This window comes from Ahaetulla prasina, chromosome 1 (genome assembly GCF_028640845.1).
Source record: "Ahaetulla prasina isolate Xishuangbanna chromosome 1, ASM2864084v1, whole genome shotgun sequence".
In the NCBI taxonomy this organism is placed as follows: Eukaryota; Metazoa; Chordata; class Lepidosauria; order Squamata; family Colubridae; genus Ahaetulla; species Ahaetulla prasina.
Genome location: NC_080539.1, coordinates 107,402,162 through 107,422,766, shown reverse-complemented (window position 1 = coordinate 107,422,766; position 20,605 = coordinate 107,402,162). Strand labels below are relative to the sequence as shown.

The 20,605-nt window shown below is 43.4% G+C and overlaps 1 protein-coding gene across 6 annotated transcripts in view; it reads left to right on the top strand.

The window, feature by feature from the left end:
- LAMA2 (laminin subunit alpha 2) overlaps nt 1–20,605 on the top strand; it is a 515,150-nt gene that overhangs the window by 453,544 nt on the left and 41,001 nt on the right. For all 6 annotated transcript variants that reach the window (XM_058172079.1, XM_058172060.1, XM_058172053.1 and 3 more), the window contains 4 exons: nt 4,334–4,458; nt 5,714–5,876; nt 8,844–8,988; nt 11,174–11,315. In XM_058172079.1, coding sequence (XP_058028062.1) covers nt 4,334–4,458; nt 5,714–5,876; nt 8,844–8,988; nt 11,174–11,315 — 575 coding nt within the window. The remainder of the gene's footprint in view (nt 1–4,333; nt 4,459–5,713; nt 5,877–8,843; nt 8,989–11,173; nt 11,316–20,605) is intronic.

Here is a 20,605-nt window from a genome sequence, read left to right as displayed (position 1 = left end):
ATAAAATAAATGTCACAATAATGACAGTAATTATATCTGCATTACCTACTCTTATTTTCATATGTACCCAAGTAGTATCAGCAACTATTATCCCATTAAAATCTTCTGAACTTTTCACAAAATTGTGCCTACCTATGGTGCAATAAAAGACACAGGTTCCTTAATGTGCCACCAGCATATTCAACAATGACCTGTATTACACTGGATACAAAGCACATTTCCCACTTTAGATACAATTATTTATTTATGGACTTTTATTGCAGCTGAAAAGATCCACAGAATGGTTCCAATATTAATTGGAATTTGACACATTTTACAAAGCTATGTAATCATGAAAGGATCAAATAACACTGTAATACTAGCCCATGGAAAATCAGAGTCTAAAGCATCTTTGCTGTTGGAAGGGTTGCACTGCCACAAGCACACCCTGTGCACAATCTGGGGTTTCTTCTAAATTCTTGACTTCTGCTGTAGAATGCAGTATTGCCCGACCAGCTCAAGACTGACCCATCCTTCCATCCTTCCGAGATCAGTAAAATGAGGATCCAGATTATAGGGGGCAATATGCTGACTCTAAACCTCTCAAAGAGTGCTGTAAAGCACTATGGAGCGGTATAGATGTCTAAGTGCTATTGCTGTTGCTAAAGCACAACAGGAACTACTTCCAAATCCCAGACTGAGGCTATATTACTAATTTAAATGAGGTTTTTCTCTCAGTCCCCTGTTCAGAACCATAATATAAGAACAGGTAGAAACTGGAATTCATCAGTGTTTAACACTAATGTCATTTATATCCGACATCAGTCAGAATTCACAACCAAATTTGCATATGCAATATGACATAGGCACTAGGAAAGATTTGACTTGGTGGCTAATTTACTCTAATCATTAGCTCCTTCTAGGCTAGTTAGAAAATAAAAGACTCAGGAGTTCTCTACTGGTTTTATTTGTACCTGACCATTGGAAAATGGCTTTGGGCCTTCAGATGATTTGTCTGAAATCATATTATTTAACCTTCTTTTACAAAGAGGCATTGTGGGTGAAATTGCCGCAACTTCCAGTGTCTTATTCAAGTGAGATATACGTACCTATGTGTATTCCTAGGAAACTCACTGGCTATTTTTCTCAGACATGATATCAGGTCAGCAGGCAAGCAACAGAAACAGCACAAATGAAGATAGAAAGAATGGACAGGGAGTGGGGAGGGAAGGAGCTCCTGGAGATGTCTGTAAATAAGAAAGGCCCTCTCACCTCCAGTATCCTCTTGGGTGCTCTTGAAGTTGCTGATTATATCATGTGAAAAAAATGATCACATAAGCTTCCATGACAGGATGGCAACATCAGTCCTGCTAGGTAGACCAGACCAGAAAATCAACTCCACATTAAGAGATCTATACTTGTTTGAGATAGGCTATAATAACAGAGACTTGCAAGTCTTCAGTATATTGTACATCCCCCCCCCTCCTCCTTACACTCCAGTGAATCAGGGAAGCATTTGCCTGTATTGCTTCTGAATGTTATTTTCCTCCCTTGGACTTTCCAAGCATTCTTCAGCCCTCGGCCTAGGCAACAGATTTTTCATATTTCTGTCCAGTTCATCTCTCTTTTTCTCTACAGACTATATGTATCTTCTCAGATTGTTACAGTGCCTTAACCACTACATTATGAAATCCATATCAAGTCATGTTTTCACTGAACAAGGACCACTGGTTGAAGGGTATCAGCATAAAGTTTCCTTCCTCCCTCCCTCTCTTCCTCCCTATAAAAAAGAGAAGTGGTAAAAACCAGATATTTGATTGCTGAATCCTATCTGCAATTCCTGATAATTACTTCATTTTGCATGGCCCTACAGAGACACCAGTGGTGGGCTGCTACCGGTTCGCCCCGTTTCAGGCAAACCCGTAGGATTAGGATTAGGGTCCCTAACCCACCTGGATATCATCAAATACAGTCTGCGCATGCGCAGAAGCTTCTGTGCATGTGCAGAAGTGGTGCACGTGAGTGAACCGGTAGCAAAGGTAAGTGAAACTCATCCCTGAGAGACACCCATATGATAAAATGAGCCTTTAAAACCTGCTCCAATCTTCCAAACAGCTCTGACTGCATCTAATCAATCAGATTTTTAAAATAAACTGTAATTTAATCTGAAACCAGCTAGACCGATTCTGGACTTGAAACATTCTTTAGCATATAAATTAAAAGAATTACAGATTTTATTTAACCCTAAAACAAGATAAAGTTTTACAAAGACCTCAGTTTCCCATCTTCTATTTAAATGCTGTTTCCATAATATATACATTCATTAAGTTCATTTATAATTACATGTACATTTTTTTATAAACCTTGTACTGGGATCGGTAGATGGATGGATTGACAGATCCAACTTGGATCCTAAACTCTTTTTAAAATCCACTTTGGCTTCACTCCTCTTAAATCATTTTTATTATTATTATTATTGGCATCTGCTTCAATCTCAAGTAATTTTCTATATGCTGTGTTAACTCTTTCATCTCATTTAATACCTTTCCAATAGTTTAAATCCTAGTGTTTTCTAGCCAACCTTAATGCTATAAATAGATACATAATCCACAGATAATTTCATTCATGTATTTCAATATTATATATGCATACACTTTGAATAAGTGTTATCATTTGAGTTAAAATGATGCATAAATTTGTGGAAAAATACATTCAAAAATTATACTGCGGTTTTGGGATTCTTAATTACATATTTAATTCATTATTCGACTTAGAGATCCCTCAACCCCAAATTACTCTAGGTAGTTCCCTCCATAAAAACAAAATAACAAATATACAATCAAAGTAGAACATAAAATAGTAAACAAGGTGGGGAATTAATTAGCAATAACAACTAGTAAATATATACACAGCAAGAATTCCAACCAACCTAGTCCATTAATTTATTTATATAATGCCTTGAAGAAAAATGTCCATTATGGCCATGATAGTTCATAATAAGAGGCCTTTCCAGGTAGTTGCTAGGAGTCAATGCTAACTCAAAAGAAATCAAACAAAAGCAATAATAAAACCAACAACAGCTGTCTATCTTAAGAGCTTGGGAAGGACTATGTGGATGGAAATGCCAAATTCAGTCTAAACATCCGTCTAATGTGTGACCAACAGTAACAACTATAATTACTCTTTTCTGTTTATGAGCCCAACATAGTAGACTGGTTTAACATTCAAAAAATACTTCCTTTTCTGAACTTGCTTCTCTCATCCATTTTTTCTTTTTACAAGTTCTTTTCAATATGAGTTGATTTTATTGCAATGCCAAGTTTGCCATATTCACAGTGAATTTGGAAGATTTTCAGATGTCATGCCATGCCTGAAAGGCAAGTTTCTGTTCTCCAGATGTTCTTACATTAATATTTTTAATATTCATAATTCCTTATGAAAAGCACTAGGTGCTTATATGTCTCAAATTGCTAAATATCTGGAAGTAAAATAATATTGATGAAATGAGACATAAAAAATAATTAGGTACTTTTGAAAAGGACAACTTTCTGTGTGAACAATTCTCTTTCAGCAGTTCAGCAATTACAACAAAGTGTTCTTCAAACTGCTGTGTTTGTGTGCTTATACTGCTAACTTGTGATAATTATGATTTGACAAAATCAAAATTAAAAGGCTATCTAAAAAAAGAAAACTAAGACTCATCCTAATATTGCCTAAATCACCCTCTTGCTGGCTGATTTTAAGGTAGTTGTTCTCATTTTTTAAACAAAAATGCTTTTAGGTATTTGATGAACTAAAAAAAAAGAAGAAGCAAAATTTTAAAAATGTTATATTAGAACTTTTCGTACATGAATATATTTTTACCCAAGTGTTTCAGGGAAGCTCTTATATTTCTTTATAATTACAATTTATCTAAATCAATAATCATCTGTACCAGTATGCAATTTGTTCATAAAGGTTGTGGTTGAATGGAAGGCCCAAGAAATTTATACAGGTAGCCCTCGAGTTATAACAGTTCTGTAAGCTTTCTGTATCTGTAAGTTTTCTTCCATTCCACACCATGAGAGATGAATCAGGTTTTTAAGGTCCTCAGGAATGCCAGCAGGGTGGAACCATCTGGATCTCAGGGGTAACCTCATTCCAGAAGGCAGGTGCTGTGACACAGAAGGCGTGTTTCTCGGTCCATGTCAATCATTTTTGATTTAATAGCTTCCACTTCTATTGAAAATTAGGCAGTATGTGGGAACAAACCTAAAAAGGCAGGCTATGGACAAATATCAGCTTTTGTTACAAATTGTAATAGAGTCTATTAATAAAGGATTCAATACTTAGCCGGCATACTTTCTATTTCCAGAAATCTGATGCTGTGAGAGTTACTACATTCACAGGATGCATGGGAGAAACCTATTTAGACAGCAAACCAATAGGACTATGGAATTTCAGAGACATTGAAGGAGAGTGTAAAGGCTGTGCTGTCAGGTAAGTTTTTTCCCCATAAAATAAAAAATAATAAAAAAAATAATTTTTGTAATTATTTAAAAAAATATATTCGTGTTTTTAAAGCCTAAATGATCCACTTAAATTATTGATTACATTCTAATATTTGTCAAAAGTTATAGTATAATTTTGACCATTATCATCATGAAAATGAATAATTAGTTCATTAATCACTTCTCTGAATATATCAAATATAAGAAGGCAATGTGATTGCAAGAATTTAAAGTCTCTTTCTTTCTTTCTTTCTTTCTTTCTTTCTTTCTTTCTTTCTTTCTTTCTTTCTTGTAGCTAGGGATCTCGCAATCTTTTTTTCTAAATCTATTGGTACTTCTTTTTATATAGAAATGACACTTTGAAAGGCCATAATTTGATTTGTTTAGCATAAGGATCAGCCTTTTGAAACCCCAATCATTATTAAAACCACTCTGAAAAATGAAAATTGTATGGCATAGTTCACAATATTCACCATCCCCTCCCCAATACATATACATGGTAAATGAATGACTGAAAACATATAGGAACTAAATATGTACATGCATACAAAGTTAATCTTTACATGTCTAAGGGCATTTCTTCAGTTATATGCATAATATACAATATCAATGATATTGGAAACAATATCAATACGTGATGATATTAGAATAGTATTTGCATCATGACATCATGCAAATTATGCAGGTAGCCAATGACAGCATGACAGATCTTGCACATATATGTATTTGTGTGATGACATTATAACATATATGTCCACATTTATCATCTTGTGGATGTCAGTATATGGGTGCAAATATAACATATATAATATGTATATCAGCAAGGACTCATACCATATATGAGCTGTGTGAAATTTTAATTCAGAGCTTTGCATTTCTATTTTATTTAGCTATCTGATTCCCTGAATGCAGGAAATTAAATTGTATTTCTTCAAATCAATAAATTGATAGGTTTTTGGTTCATGCACTTCATATACTGCATCAAATTAAATTGATGATTGAATAAAATCCTACTTGCTAAAATGATTCAGTGGAGTTTTGCATGTTATGAGATTGTTATATTACATAAAATTTGATTCAAATCACCTATGCTATACCAATCAATTTGAATGATTCAGATGGACTCATCTTTGTCTCAATGATTCTAACTGAAATGATGATTTTAATCAGCTGTTAGATGATTTACAAACTTCTGATATCTAACAATTTTCAAATTGATTATTTTGTGTTTCTTCACACCACAGCCCCCAGGTGGCAGATGGTGAGGGAACTGTTCAGTTTGATGGAGAAGGTTATGCTACCGTGAGCCGTCCCATAAGATGGAATCCCAATATCTCCATGGTCATGTTCAAATTCAAGACGTTTTCTTCTACTGCTCTGCTGATGTATCTTGCTACTCTAGACTTGGTAAAACTATGCTTCTTAGACTGTTAACGTTATGGCATTTGCAAGTTCCTATAAAGAGAACTTAAATATATGTCAGTTCCCCTGTAGATGAATTTTACAATGAACACTGTGAGTTTTATGACTGTTTATACAACAGCTTGTATAATGCTGACAGTATAATACAGATCATTAATGTGACAGTTCTTATTATTCCTAATGTAACTTTTAAGTTGCATTGCCAAAGAATCACTTGTCATATATACAGTAGATGTCAGCATTTCCTTATCAGTTACAGATGGGCATTATGTAATGTAAACATTCACTGGAATTTATCTACTTATTTTAACAATGACTTTGGTGGTGTTAGGAAACATAGGGGGGGTTATTTTCTTTTAACAGCAAATACTACAAGAGAAACCCTATTTCAGGATGGATTCAAAACCATAGATATATCCCTGCACTCTTAATATTCAAAATGTGACACACATATCTATCAATGGAATGATTGGCACTTTTTCTTCTTTTCTCAATGAGGGCTGTCTTTCTCAGAAGCGATGCATTTAGGTGGAGATATGTTAGGGGTTGGTGAACCAAAGTGAAAACTGGGTGTGGTTGCTCATGTTTTTATTTTTCTCTGATACCCCTTCTTTGATTTTGTGATACCCTCTTCCCCAAGTAGCAGACTGACTGTAGTAGATTTTAGCAAGATTTAAATTTGTAGCTTGAAGATTAGATTAAATTGTGAGTTGCATGTGACATTTACTATGCTGGTTTTCAATTTGTAAAAATGTTTAGTGTATATGAACCTTGCATAGAATAAGATGTTCTTGTAAATATTGATCCCTCCAACCAATCTATTTTCTCTTTGCTACAAAAGCTACTTGAAATCTTATGTATCTTATGTATGAAATCTTATGTAAAGGGAACACAAAAATACTGTAAGACATCCTAGATCTGAAGGAATGAAATATTCTTATTAAATACAGTACATTGTGTTGTGTAGGTGTTCCCTTTATTTTTTTGAGCAGTGTATATATTCCTGCAAAAGTCCAGGCTATGAAATGTAAAAATATTTAATTTGATAGATGACTAAAATCAAGCTTTTTTAAAGTAAGAATTGGTGCATTCTACACTTGTAATTATTTTTTTAGCTTCATGGACAAATACTAAATTTGCAGTATTTATCCATACAGCTAAATTTTTCAAAATTAACGAAACGTCGAAACGTCGCCAAGATACTCTCAACCTTACACAGGAAAAGAACCGAATATGCCAAGACCTACATACCCATACCCGTGAAAATGCCTCAAGCAATTTCAGCCAGATGACTTGGTACACAGATGGCTTACTCTCTGGAAAAAAATTACTGTGGGGTAACACCTCTGTAACATCCCTCGGGATGTGTGTGTCTGTGTGTTCCAGCATAATTCTGGAACACCTCAAGCAATTTTAATCAAACTTGGTACACAGACACACTTACTCTCTGGAAAAAAATACTGTGGGGGTAAGACACCTCTAACATCCCTAGGTGGGTGGGTGTGTCTGTTTGTGTGTGTGTGTGTGTGTGTGTGTGTTCCAGCAAAACTCTGGAATGCCTTGGCTGCTGAAATGAAAAAGAATGAATTATGTCTATAGTGTCAAACCACAGTACTTTCAACAGTGATATTTGTATTTGTATTCAAGTTCTGTTAAGATACAGCCTGTTGTGCCTTAAAATGGCTTCTAATGTACATCACAATGGAGTTGTCATGGTTCACAATACTCCACAAGGGGGCTTCTTCTGATAAGGGGGATTGGTTCTTAAACAAACAAACAATAAACCCCCTAAGCCCTCAGCTTCAAGTAAAGAGGAGAAGTTGTCAGGGGTGGTGCCTGCTAATCACCTCAAACAAGGCTGCTCCCTCTAGAATTTTTCCCAGGCTGTTGGCCAGGGCAATTAGGTCTCAAATTCTCACCAGAGTGAGCGATGGCTTTTCCTGTCTAATACAGGATTGGGATAAACAAATACCCGGACAATGCTGGGTTATCAGCTAGTACATATATAAAAGGTGGCAAGCAGTCCATATAAGACTATAGATATGTCCCAAAGAATCACTTTGAGCTAGAGAGACTAGACATGAATTCTCTTCTTTTTTCCCTCATTTTTTGGGGGAAGATGCTGGGGTTTTTTGCTGTGTGGGACATTACTGCTGAAGTTATCCCATAATTCCTTAATGAAATATATCTGGATGAAAATTCATCATCAGTTTATTATCTCTAAAAGTTTGTTTCTTCTAGGAATAAGACCTAGTCTCTAACTGCCTCCATTAAGTTAATGGACCGTACCGTTGTCTCTGCAGGGTCATAGAGTGGCTTGCCACTGACCTCTGACCTTTTCCGGAATCTCTAAAGCTGAGGGATTCCAGAGTTGACCCTGCTTAACATCTAAAATAACCAAGGTCATCTGCATGCTCCCACCTAACAGGGCACTGAACAATGCAATCAGATTTTATTCGTCATCATTCATTATTATATTTTCTTGAAATGAACATCATACCTTCATATACAGTGATATTGGGATGTAAATATGTGATTGAAATACAATAATTCATTTTTACATTACTGCATTTCCTTACCTGGAACTATAAACTGTCTCTTTCTTTGTCTGTGTAGTGCACACGCACACAGATTATCTTTTTCCAATAAAAACAGTAATTTGAAGTCTTGTACAGAGAGGTATTTATCTTTCAGATTGGAAGAAATTGTTCCTACTGTTTGCACAATGGGTTCCTTAAATGAATCTAAATGAGAATTTCTTTTTTGAACCATATAAACTTTTTGAAAAGGGGAGATTGGGTGCAAGCAAATCTTGCATAAATGGTTGGGGACTGAAGATAATGGAAGGAACAGTCACTTCGATCTAAGACGGATAGGTAAAAATAAAAAATGGGATTACAGTATCATGCAATTGCTAAATCAACATTTGTAATTTATGCTTCTCCCTAACAGAAGGATTTCATGAGCATAGAACTCAGTGATGGGCATATTAAAGTCAGCTATGATCTAGGCTCAGGAACAGCCTCAGTTGTCGGCAACCAGAGCCACAATGATGGGAAATGGAAATCATTCACCTTGTCAAGAATTCTCAAACAAGGTGAGTTCTTGCAGGGATAACAGAAACATCCTAATTATCTTATCCAACACGGCTAACCACCTAATCACAGAGAAGATGATGTATAAAATTGTAGGTTTAGAAAGTTGCAGAAGAAAATTATTTGGCAACTTCTTTTGCTTTCAATTATAGATGGCTCAGGTTAGTTGTGACTGATTGCAGTGTCAAATGGGTCCCTTATGATTTTGTTTTGAATGAGGCAGCTTAATTTTCTAGGCATAATTCTACCTCACAGCTACCTAAATTACACTCAGAAATGTATTCCAAGTGAAAAATGTATTTTTCATGCAGTGCCCCGATTTTTTTTTTTAAGTTCATAAAACAAATCTACACTATTTCTTTGGAGTGGAAGTCAGTTTTACATTTTATAGTGTCTTTCATATTTTGCATTTCTTAAAATGACTTTAAAAAGCACAGAGTTAAATGCTGTTGGTGTTATCTCTTTGCTCATAATGCAAACTAGTTTCATTTTGCTAAGTGCCACCAACTCTTATATTGCTGGAAGAAAAGGCTTCCTTTAGATAGAAAGTATATCTTAAATATATATTGTAACTATACTTGCCATTGAATTCCACCTAATATTGCAGAGAAAATGTAGGAATTCAAACAAACTGAACAGATCCATATGATGAATGAACATTTTCAAAAGACTTTCACATACTGCTGAGAAACAGAAGAAAAATGTGATTCTTTTCCATCTATTAATAATATTGTTTGCCAAGACCTGGGATACGGGAGAATGTTTTTTAACAAATTAAATCTTTCCTAGTTTTATCTCTAAATTAAGACTGAATTTTATAAAACCATAGAACAACAACTCCAATTAATCACATTTATTCTGAGAAATAAAGCCAAGTTAATTGTTTTCTGAAGCATCTCTTTATGTTCATATGTCTTCACTATTCTGCGCTAACTTTATATGTATCATGTTTCTTCAGATAAATGTTTCAATACATTTTTTTCATGATATTGGGCTACACGTAAAGTGATGCAGGAGTTTCCCCTGTGCTCTTCATCAAGGGCAGGGGTTTCCAACCTTGGCAACTTTAAGACTTGTGGACGTCAACTCCCAGAGTTCCTCAGCCAGCTTTGCTCTGGGAGTTGAAGTCCACAAGTCTTAAAGTTGCCAAGGTTGGAAACCCCTGATCTAGGGGACCTCCGAGTTCCCTTCCAACTGTATAATTCTATGATCTTTGCATTTCTTATAGCCCCCCCCCCAATCTTTTGCAACCAAATCCTCAAATTGCTAGAGCAGTTTTCAAGGGACAGAAGGAGAGAGAAAGAAAATTCCATCCATCAGTTCAAATGGCAGATCATTGCCATTATCTAAATCTAAATAGATTTATCACCCACCCTGTTCTACCTAGAAATGGCAAATCATGTGACATTAAAAATGTATTAAAATAATATTTAAAAGGATACAAGATCAGGAGTAGGAAGGTATGGAGCATTTAATTGCAAATCCCCTGCTATTAAATGGAGTTGGATGGTCTGCAGAGAGCGAGCACTTATTTCTAAAACAGCAGTGGGTGGTGTGCATTAGAAATGCCATATGTACAAGCTCATCATAATCTGGATCAATTTGGAGGGGGATTTTTGCATGTTTTATTTGTCACTGAAGTTAACATATCATTAAACACAATGGAATTCTAAGGATGAAATAAAATTGCCATAAATTGTATATTTAATTATTAAAAAACCTTCAGGCACTGCCTTCTTTTCTCATATACTTTTATTTCTCTGCTTGTTTGCTTTTATCTTTGCAAAGTGTTCTACTTTAATATGCTTGCCTTTTGGGGATTAGACTATCTCGGTATGAATTTGTAAGGATGTGCTTCCATTTCCAGCTGGCTTCCAAAAAATACAATCAGTGGGGGAGGCTGGATTCACTTAATGACTATGTGATTCACTTAACAACTGCAATGATTTGCTTAACTGTGGCAAAAAAAAGTCATAAAATCACAGGCCCAACTCATTTAACAACCACCTTACTTAGCAGCAGAAATTGTGATCTCAATCCTAGTCATAGGTCAGGGATTATCTATATATTGAAAATACAGTTAAATGGTACAAATCACAAGTACCATTTCGACAAAGATAGGAGAAATATTTGAAATATTTCCAGCTATATACTCACACATTAACATTTTTCTTTGTGTTTCCCCAGCGAATATATCAATTGTAGACATAGATTCTAACAATGAAGAAATCATACCGGCAGTTTCTCCAGGAAAGCATTTTGGTCTCAATTTGAAAGCTGATGAGCCTATTTATTTTGGTGGATTGCCATCGCTGAGAAGAAACCTAAGGTACTGTGATTTAAAATGCAGATGATTATAAAGATTCAATAGCAAAATCTGCCTCATTCACTGGACAAGACTTTATTTCCCAGTACATTAAGAGAAATCTACAAAACGATAAGATATGGTCTCCCTAGCACTAGGTTCGATTCCTGGCAACTACATGGATCCATCTGTACAGTTTTCAGGTCAATATGGGAGTGATTTGCTATTGCCTTCTGCACACTTTTAATTAGTGAATCATAGGCTCCTTTTATTTATAAAGGATCAGGATTTTCAATAGGGAGGGTGAGAGTTTTTGAGAGGTCTATAAAGACAGTCAGATAGATACTTCTAGGCTGCATAAACAGAGGGATAGAATCAAGATCACATGAAGTGTTAATACCACTTTATAATGCCTTGATAAGGCCACACTTGGAATACTGCATTCAGTTTTGGTCACCACGATGTAAAAAAGATGTGGAGACTCTAGAAAGAGTGCAGAGAAGAGCAACAAAGATGACTAGGGGACTAGAGGCTAAAACCTATGAAGAACAGTTGCAGGAACTGGGTATGTCTAATTTAATGAAAAGAAGGACTAGGGGAGACATGATAGCAGTGTTCCAATATCTCAGGGGTTGCGACAAAGAAGAGGGAGTCAAGCTATTCTCCAAAGCACCTGAGGGTAGGACAAGAAGCAATGGGTGGAAACTAATCAAGGAGAGAAGCAACTTAGAACTAAGGAGAAATTTCCTGACAGTTAGAACAATTGATCAGTGAAACAACTTACCCCCAGAAGATGTGACTGCTCCAACACTGGAAGTTTTAAAGAAGATATTGGATAACCATTTGTCTGAAGTGGTGTAGAGTTTCCTGCCTAGGCAGGGGGTTGAACTAGAAGACCTCCAAGGTCCCTTCCAACTCTGTTATACTATTCTATTCCTTTTTCCTGCTACTGCCTCCATCCTTGCTAACTTTTGCATCTTTCAAATAAAATAAACAACTGGAATAATACCCCATTTCCCCCAAAATAAGGTGTCCCCTGATAATAAGCCCAATCAGGCTTTTGAGTGCATGGCAATAAGGCCAAGCACTTATTTCATGTTTCAAAAAAATATAAGACAGGGTCTTATTTTTGGGGAAACATGGTCGTCTACTTAACTCTGTAAAAGTGTGCTTTTCTGTTGATTTTTTTAACTTCCTAATAACTACATAATTGATATTCTGCTGAATATATCCCAGTGGTGAATCAAAAATCCATTTTAGGTTTTCCATAATCTGTAACAGTTTATGTAATAGAGAAAATAATATCTCAAACACATCTTTTCATTTATTTGTACACCCATACACAAAAATAATACACACATAGACACCCATACATACAGTATATACATGCACATACACACACCATACAAAACACTTGTTTTTGAGGTTACTAACATGGTAGGGAATAAGCTTTACCAGTGTGTCCTGATTTGATCTTAATTGTTTTAAAAATAATGAGGGGTACCCTGCATAGCCCTATAAAGTTCCTGTCTGTTGCCTTTAGTTGACACTTTGCACTGCATGTGTAGCTTGGATTGTCCCCATATTTTGTTTGAATATTGAATAAGCAAGCAGGATCCTAAATTGTTGGTGCCCTCTCCAGCCTGCCTGCTCTCCCACACAGTCAGGACATAAGAGAGAGAAAGAATCTCCAGGCTCATCTTTCAGTAGAGGCATTTATTAGTTTATTTTGCTTCCTTATATTGCTAAATAGAATGGAATGGAATGGAATGGAATAGAATGGAATGGAATAGAATAGAACAGAACAGAACAGAACAGAATTACAATGCGCATGCGTCAAGATGGCGCGGTGACGATCTTCGCGGTGTGGTCCGCGGCTTTTCCAGGGGGTCTGGGACCGAGAGGGGGTCTTTTTTAGCCCTCCGGTCCCAGACCCTTCCGGCGGAACATCAGAGGAGGCGTTGGGCTGAGGCCCGCCGAGCCCGCCGAGCCGCGAGCCTCGGAACAGCTGATAGGCGCGGCGGCGGGCTCGGCGGTTTTCCTCAGCGTCTCCCCGGGGCGGTGGCTGTTTGGCGGTAGGCCCGGCGGCTTGGCGGCTCCCCTGGTGGCTCTTTGGACGTTTCTCGGTGGCGGCTTTGCCCTGCCCTGCCCTGCCTCTGCCCTGCCCTGCCCTGCCCTGCCCTGCCCTGCCCTGCCCTGACTCGGCGGCTCTGCCCCGGCTCTGCCCCGGCTCTATGGCGGTTCAACCCCGGTGTTGGCTACGGTCTGCCTGGGCCTGAAGATCGGCGGCCCCAGGGGCTAGGGTTTTTTTTTCCAACAGTGCTGGATGGGACTTGGCCGGACTTTTCTCCCTTGAGCCTGGCGCCTCGGCTTATCCTTGGACTTCTGTCGGGCCTGCTGGGCCTCTGGCTGGGGTGATGGCCACGGCGACCGCGCTGGCTTCCGGTATCGGCGGCGATGGCAGCGGCGGCAGGTGGCCCCCACTCCCGAGGACTGAGGGTTTTCGATCAATGCCTGAGAACGGTCTTTCCATCAATGCCAGGGAGGAGGAGAGACGAGAAGATCGATCGCTGAGTGGTAGTGGCGGAGGGTCAGATGTAGCCATCTGAGGGTTTTCGATCAATGCCTGAGAACGGTCTTTCCATCAATGCCAGGGAGGAGGAGAGACGAGAAGATCGATCGCTGAGTGGTAGTGGCGGAGGGTCAGATGTAGCCATCTGAGGGTTTTCGATCAATGCCTGAGAACGGTCTTTCCATCAATGCCAGGGAGGAGGAGACGAGAAGATCGATCGCTGAGTGGTAGTGGCGGAGGGTCAGATGTAGCCATCTGAGGGTTTCGCCTCGGAGGAGGACTCGGAGGTGTGGCTGGCCCTCTTTTAGACCCTCGGCAGCTCGGCCTTGGACTGTTCAATCTGGCCTGGAGTGTCGGAGCAACTGGGTATGGAGTCCCTGACATCAAGGCCTATATTGACTTTAACACCAATTGATTGACTTGATGGAGAATGGCTAGTCATCTGTACCTGGGGCAAGTGAGACCGTTTGGGTTTGAGGACAGAATAACGGCCCCATGGAGCCCTGGAAGTCCACGGTTCATCTCGCCAGCCAGGGAGCCTAACCTTGCTATAATAACCGCGCTACAATAACACCTTGACATTTTCACCAGCCTGGATGGACTGCTGACCGTTTTGTATTTGTATTTTTATTTACCTATGCGAAGATTTTCAATCATGGACCTTCTTGCCCTGCGAGACTCCTCTCTCAAGAGGTCTGGCCTCCACATTATCGAGGGCACATCTTGAGGACGGGTTTTGGAACCCCGAGAGATGGCATGCAAATCTAGGAGGCTTAGGGATTTTAATGAACTCTTTAGTCGTTTTTATTGGGGATTTTAAGGGAAATTTTAAGGGGAGGGAAAGGGCGGAGTTGGGGTAGCCCGCCGAGGGTGGGGCCAGTCACTGCGCGTGTTTGCGCGGAGTGTTAATAGGTCCAAGGTCAGGCAATTGGCGTAAACCGGGGAAGTTCGTTCCAGAGTAGGTGCTCCCACAGAGAAGGACCTTCCTGGGGCCGCCAGCCGACACTGCTTGGCGGACGGCACCCTGAGAAGACCCTCTCTGTGAGAGCGCACGGGTCGGTGGGAGGCATGTGGAACAGCAGGCGGTCCCGTAAGTACCCGGCCCTAAGCCATGGGCGCTTTGAAGGTGGTAACCAAAACCTTGAAGCGCACCCGAAGACCACAGGTAGCCAGTGCAGACTGCGCAGGAGAGGTGTTACCGGGAGCAACGCGGTGCTCCTCAATCACCCGCGCAGCTGCATTCTGGACTAACTGCAGTCTCCGGTACACTTCAAAGGTAGCCCCATGTAGAGAGCATTGCAATAATCCAGTCGAGAAGTGACGAGAGCATGAGTGACCGTGCATAAGGCATCCCGGTCAAGAAAGGCGCAACTGGCGGACCAGGCGAACCTGGTAAAAGCTCTCCTGGAGACGGCCGTCAAGTGATCTTCAAACGACAGCCGCTCATCCAGGAGAACGCCCAAGTTGCGCACTCTTTCCGTTGGGGCCAGTGACTGCTTCAACAGTCAGCCGCGGTTGCAGCTGACTGTACCGGGATGCCGCATCCACAGCCACTCCGCCTTGGATGGATTGAGTCTGAGTCTGTTTCTCCCCATCCAGACCCGCACGGCCTCCAAACAACGGGACAGCACTTCGACAGCTTCGCTGGGGTGGCCTGGGTGGAAAAGTACAGCTGAGTATCATCAGCGCACAGATGATAACTCACCCCAAAGCCACTGATGACCCGCCCAACGGTTTCATGTAGATGTTGAACAGGAGAGGCGAGAGAATCGACCCCGCGGCACCCCACAAGTGAGGCGCCCGCGCCGATCTCTGCCCCTGTCAACACCGACTGCGACCGGTCGGAGAGGTAGGAGGAGAACCACCGATAAACGGTGCCTCCCACTCCCAACCCTCCAACCGGCGCAGCAGGATACCATGGTCGATGGTATCAAAAGCCGATGAGAGATCCAACAGGACCAGGGCAGAGGAACAACCTCATCCCTGGCCCTCCAGAGGTCATCCACCAACGCGACCAAAGCTGTCTCCGTGCTATAACCGGGCCGGAAGCCGGACTGGAACGGGTCTAGATAGACAGCTTCCTCCAGGTACTGAGGGAACTGCCGTGCCACCGCACTCTCTACAACCTTCGCAACAAAGCGAAGGTTGGAGACTGGACGATAATTACCCAAAATAGCTGGGTCCAGGGAAGGCTTCTTGAGGAGGGGTCTCACCACCGCCTCTTTCAAGGCAGCGGGAAAGACCCCCTCCATCAAAGAAGCATTTATAATACCCCGGAGCCAGCCTCGTGTCACATCCTGAGTGGCCAGCACCAGCCAGGAGGGGCACGGGTCCAGTAAACATGTAGTGGCATGCAGCCTCCCCAGCAACCTGTCCATGTCCTCGGGAGCCACAGAATCAAACTCATCCCAAACCTATTTCTCTGCTTGTTTGCTTTTATCTTTGCAAAGTGTTCTACTTTAATATGCTTGCCTTTTGGGGATTAGACTATCTCGGTATGAATTTGTAAGGATGTGCTTCCATTTCCAGCTGGCTTCCAAAAAATACAATCAGTGGGGGAGGCTGGATTCACTTAATGACTATGTGATTCACTTAACAACTGCAATGATTTGCTTAACTGTGGCTAATAAAGCTCCCTGATCTGCGATCTTATTCAGGGGAGTCCGGACCTTATGGGCATTACGGAGACCTGGTTGGGCCCGGAGGGGTGCCTTGTTGAGTTGTGCCTCCAGGTTTCCGAGCATTTCATCAGCCGAGGCCCAAGGTAGGGGTGGGGGTGGCGGTTGTTATTAAGGAAGATCTAGAGCCGAGGAGGCCACTGTTCCTCAGGAGGCCATGATCCTCAGAGCTTGGATCTTCGGTTGATGTTATGTAATGCCCGGTCCGTGGCTAATAAAGCTCCCTGATCTGCGATCTTATTCAGGGGAGTCCGGACCTTATGGGCATTACGGAGACCTGGTTGGGCCCGGAGGGGTGCCTTGTTGAGTTGTGCCTCCAGGTTTCCGAGCATTTCATCAGCCGAGGCCCAAGGTAGGGGTGGGGGTGGCGGTTGTTATTAAGGAAGATCTAGAGCCGAGGAGGCCACTGTTCCTCAGGAGGCCATGATCCTCAGAGCTTGGATCTTCGGTTGATGTTATGTAATGCCCGGTCCGTGGCTAATAAAGCTCCCTGATCTGCGATCTTATTCAGGGGAGTCCGGACCTTATGGGCATTACGGAGACCTGGTTGGGCCCGGAGGGGTGCCTTGTTGAGTTGTGCCTCCAGGTTTCCGAGCATTTCATCAGCCGAGGCCCAAGGTAGGGGTGGGGGTGGCGGTTGTTATTAAGGAAGATCTAGAGCCGAGGAGGCCACTGTTCCTCAGGAGGCCATGATCCTCAGAGCTTGGATCTTCGGTTGATGTTATGTAATGCCCGGTCCGTGGCTAATAAAGCTCCCTGATCTGCGATCTTATTCAGGGGAGTCCATGGACCTTATGGGCATTACGGAGACCTGGTTGGGCCCGGAGGGGTGCCTTGTTGAGTTGTGCCTCCAGGTTTCCGAGCATTTCATCAGCCGAGGCCCAAGGTAGGGGTGGGGGTGGCGGTTGTTATTAAGGAAGATCTAGAGCCGAGGAGGCCACTGTTCCTCAGGAGGCCATGATCCTCAGAGCTTGGATCTTCGGTTGATGTTATGTAATGCCCGGTCCGTGGCTAATAAAGCTCCCTGATCTGCGATCTTATTCAGGGGAGTCCGGACCTTATGGGCATTACGGAGACCTGGTTGGGCCCGGAGGGGTGCCTTGTTGAGTTGTGCCTCCAGGTTTCCGAGCATTTCATCAGCCGAGGCCCAAGGTAGGGGTGGGGGTGGCGGTTGTTATTAAGGAAGATCTAGAGCCGAGGAGGCCACTGTTCCTCAGGAGGCCATGATCCTCAGAGCTTGGATCTTCGGTTGATGTTATGTAATGCCCGGTCCGTGGCTAATAAAGCTCCCTGATCTGCGATCTTATTCAGGGGAGTCCGGACCTTATGGGCATTACGGAGACCTGGTTGGGCCCGGAGGGGTGCCTTGTTGAGTTGTGCCTCCAGGTTTCCGAGCATTTCATCAGCCGAGGCCCAAGGTAGGGGTGGGGGTGGCGGTTGTTATTAAGGAAGATCTAGAGCCGAGGAGGCCACTGTTCCTCAGGAGGCCATGATCCTCAGAGCTTGGATCTTCGGTTGATGTTATGTAATGCCCGGTCCGTGGCTAATAAAGCTCCCTGATCTGCGATCTTATTCAGGGGAGTCCGGACCTTATGGGCATTACGGAGACCTGGTTGGGCCCGGAGGGGTGCCTTGTTGAGTTGTGCCTCCAGGTTTCCGAGCATTTCATCAGCCGAGGCCCAAGGTAGGGGTGGGGGTGGCGGTTGTTATTAAGGAAGATCTAGAGCCGAGGAGGCCACTGTTCCTCAGGAGGCCATGATCCTCAGAGCTTGGATCTTCGGTTGATGTTATGTAATGCCCGGTCCGTGGCTAATAAAGCTCCCTGATCTGCGATCTTATTCAGGGGAGTCCATGGACCTTATGGGCATTACGGAGACCTGGTTGGGCCCGGAGGGGTGCCTTGTTGAGTTGTGCCTCCAGGTTTCCGAGCATTTCATCAGCCGAGGCCCAAGGTAGGGGTGGGGGTGGCGGTTGTTATTAAGGAAGATCTAGAGCCGAGGAGGCCACTGTTCCTCAGATTGCCGGCTGTGAATCCCTCTATGTGAGGTGGGGCCATAGGAATCAGTTGGGCTTGTTGATCGCGTACCTGGCTCCTTGCTGCGTGACCACAGCCCTGCCCGAGCTGTTGGAGGTACTGGCTGCTGTGGCGGTTGAGGCCCCCAGACTTATAGTCATGGGGGATTTCCACCTGCCATCAGTTGGCTTGGCATCGACGGCAGCTCGGGAGTTCCAGGCTTCCATGACGGCCTTGGACCTGATTCGAGTAAATGATGGCCCTACGCACATGGGGGGAGGCATGCTGGATCTGATTTATATCTCTGGACAGTGGTTAAATGATCTGGTATTAGACGATTTAGTAACAGAACCAATGTCATGGTCGGATCATTTTCTCCTTCGCCTAGACTTCCGAACCGCCATTCACCACCGCAGGGAGACGGAACCTATACGGTGGTTCCGTCCCAGGCGCCTGATGGACCCTGAGAGGTTCCAGACGGAGCTTGGGCCATTCCCTGAGGATCTGGCCCACGGCACGACTGAGGAACTGGTCGTGGCCTGGGAGCGGGCCGCGGCCGGGGCCCTGACCGTGTCGCGCCTTTGCGGCCTCTGACCCGCGAGATCTCGTCCGCCCCTTGGTTCTCCGAGGGGCTGAGGGAGATGAAACGCCGGAGAAGACGCCTAGAGAGCACCTGGAGGTCCAGTCGCTGGTTGATCGGACACTAGTTAGGACCTATTCTAGGACCTACCTAGTGGCAATGAGGGAAGCGAGGCGCCCACGCCCACCCCCATTGCGCCGGCAGATAACCGCCCGGCCGCCCTGTTTCGGGTGACCCGCTCTCTCCTACATCAGGAGGTGCGGGATGACCCTTTGCAGGGACGAGCCGAGGAGTTTAGTGGTTATCTATACGATAAAATCGCTCAGCTGAGGGACGGTCTGGACCGAATTTGGGATGATCCAAGCGAGGGAGAGGAGGCACGTCTTGTTGAGCACATTTGGGATGAGTTTGACCCTGTGGCTCCCGAGGACGTGGACAGGCTGTTGGGGAGGCTTCACGGCACGACATGTTTACTGGACCCGTGTCCTTCCTGGCTGGTACTGGCCACTCAGGCGGTGACACGAGGCTGGCTCCAGAGGATTATCAACGCTTCTTTGTTGGATGGGGTTTTCCCTGCCGCCTTGAAAGAGGCGGTGGTGAGACCCCTCCTTAAGAAGCCCTCTTTGGACCCAGCTATTTTGCTGGGAGCTTTGTTGCGAAGGTTGTAGAGAGTGCCGTGGCGCGACAGCTGCCCCAACACCTGGATGAAGATGTCTATCTAGACCCGTTCCAGTCCGGCTTCCGACCCGGATACAGCACGGAGACAGCTTTGGTCGCATTGGTGGATGATCTCTGGAGGGCCAGGGACAGGGGATATTCCTCTGCCCTGGTCCTATTAGACCTCTCAGCGGCGTTCGATACCATCGATCATGGTATCCTGCTGCGCCGGTTGGGGGGATTGGGAGTGGAGGCACCGATATCGGTGGTTCTCCTCCTATCTCTCTGACCGGTCGCAGACGGTGTTGACAGGGGGCAGAGGTCACCGCGAGGGGCCTCACTTGTGGGGTCCCACAGGGTCGATTCTCTCGCCCCTGCTGTTCAACATCTACATGAAGCCGTTGGGTGAGATCATCAGTGGTTTCGGGTGAGATACCAGCAGTACGCTGACGACACTCAGCTGTACTTTTCCACCCCAGACCACCCCAATGAAGTTGTCAAGTGCTGTCCCGGTGTTTGGAAGCTGTACGGGTCTGGATGGGGAGAAACAGGCTCAAGCTTAATCCTCCAAGACGGAGTGGCTGTGGATGCCGGCACCCGATTCAGTCAGCTGCAGCCGCCGCTGGCTGTTGGAGGCGAGTTACTGGCCCCAAAGGATAGGGTGCGCAACTTGGGTGTCCTCCTGGATGATCGGCTGTCGCTTGAAGACCATTTGACGGCCGTCTCCAGGAGGGCCTTCCACCAGGTTCGCCTGGTTCGCAGTTGCGCCTTCCTTGATCGGGATGCCTTATGCACAGTCACTCATGCGCCTGC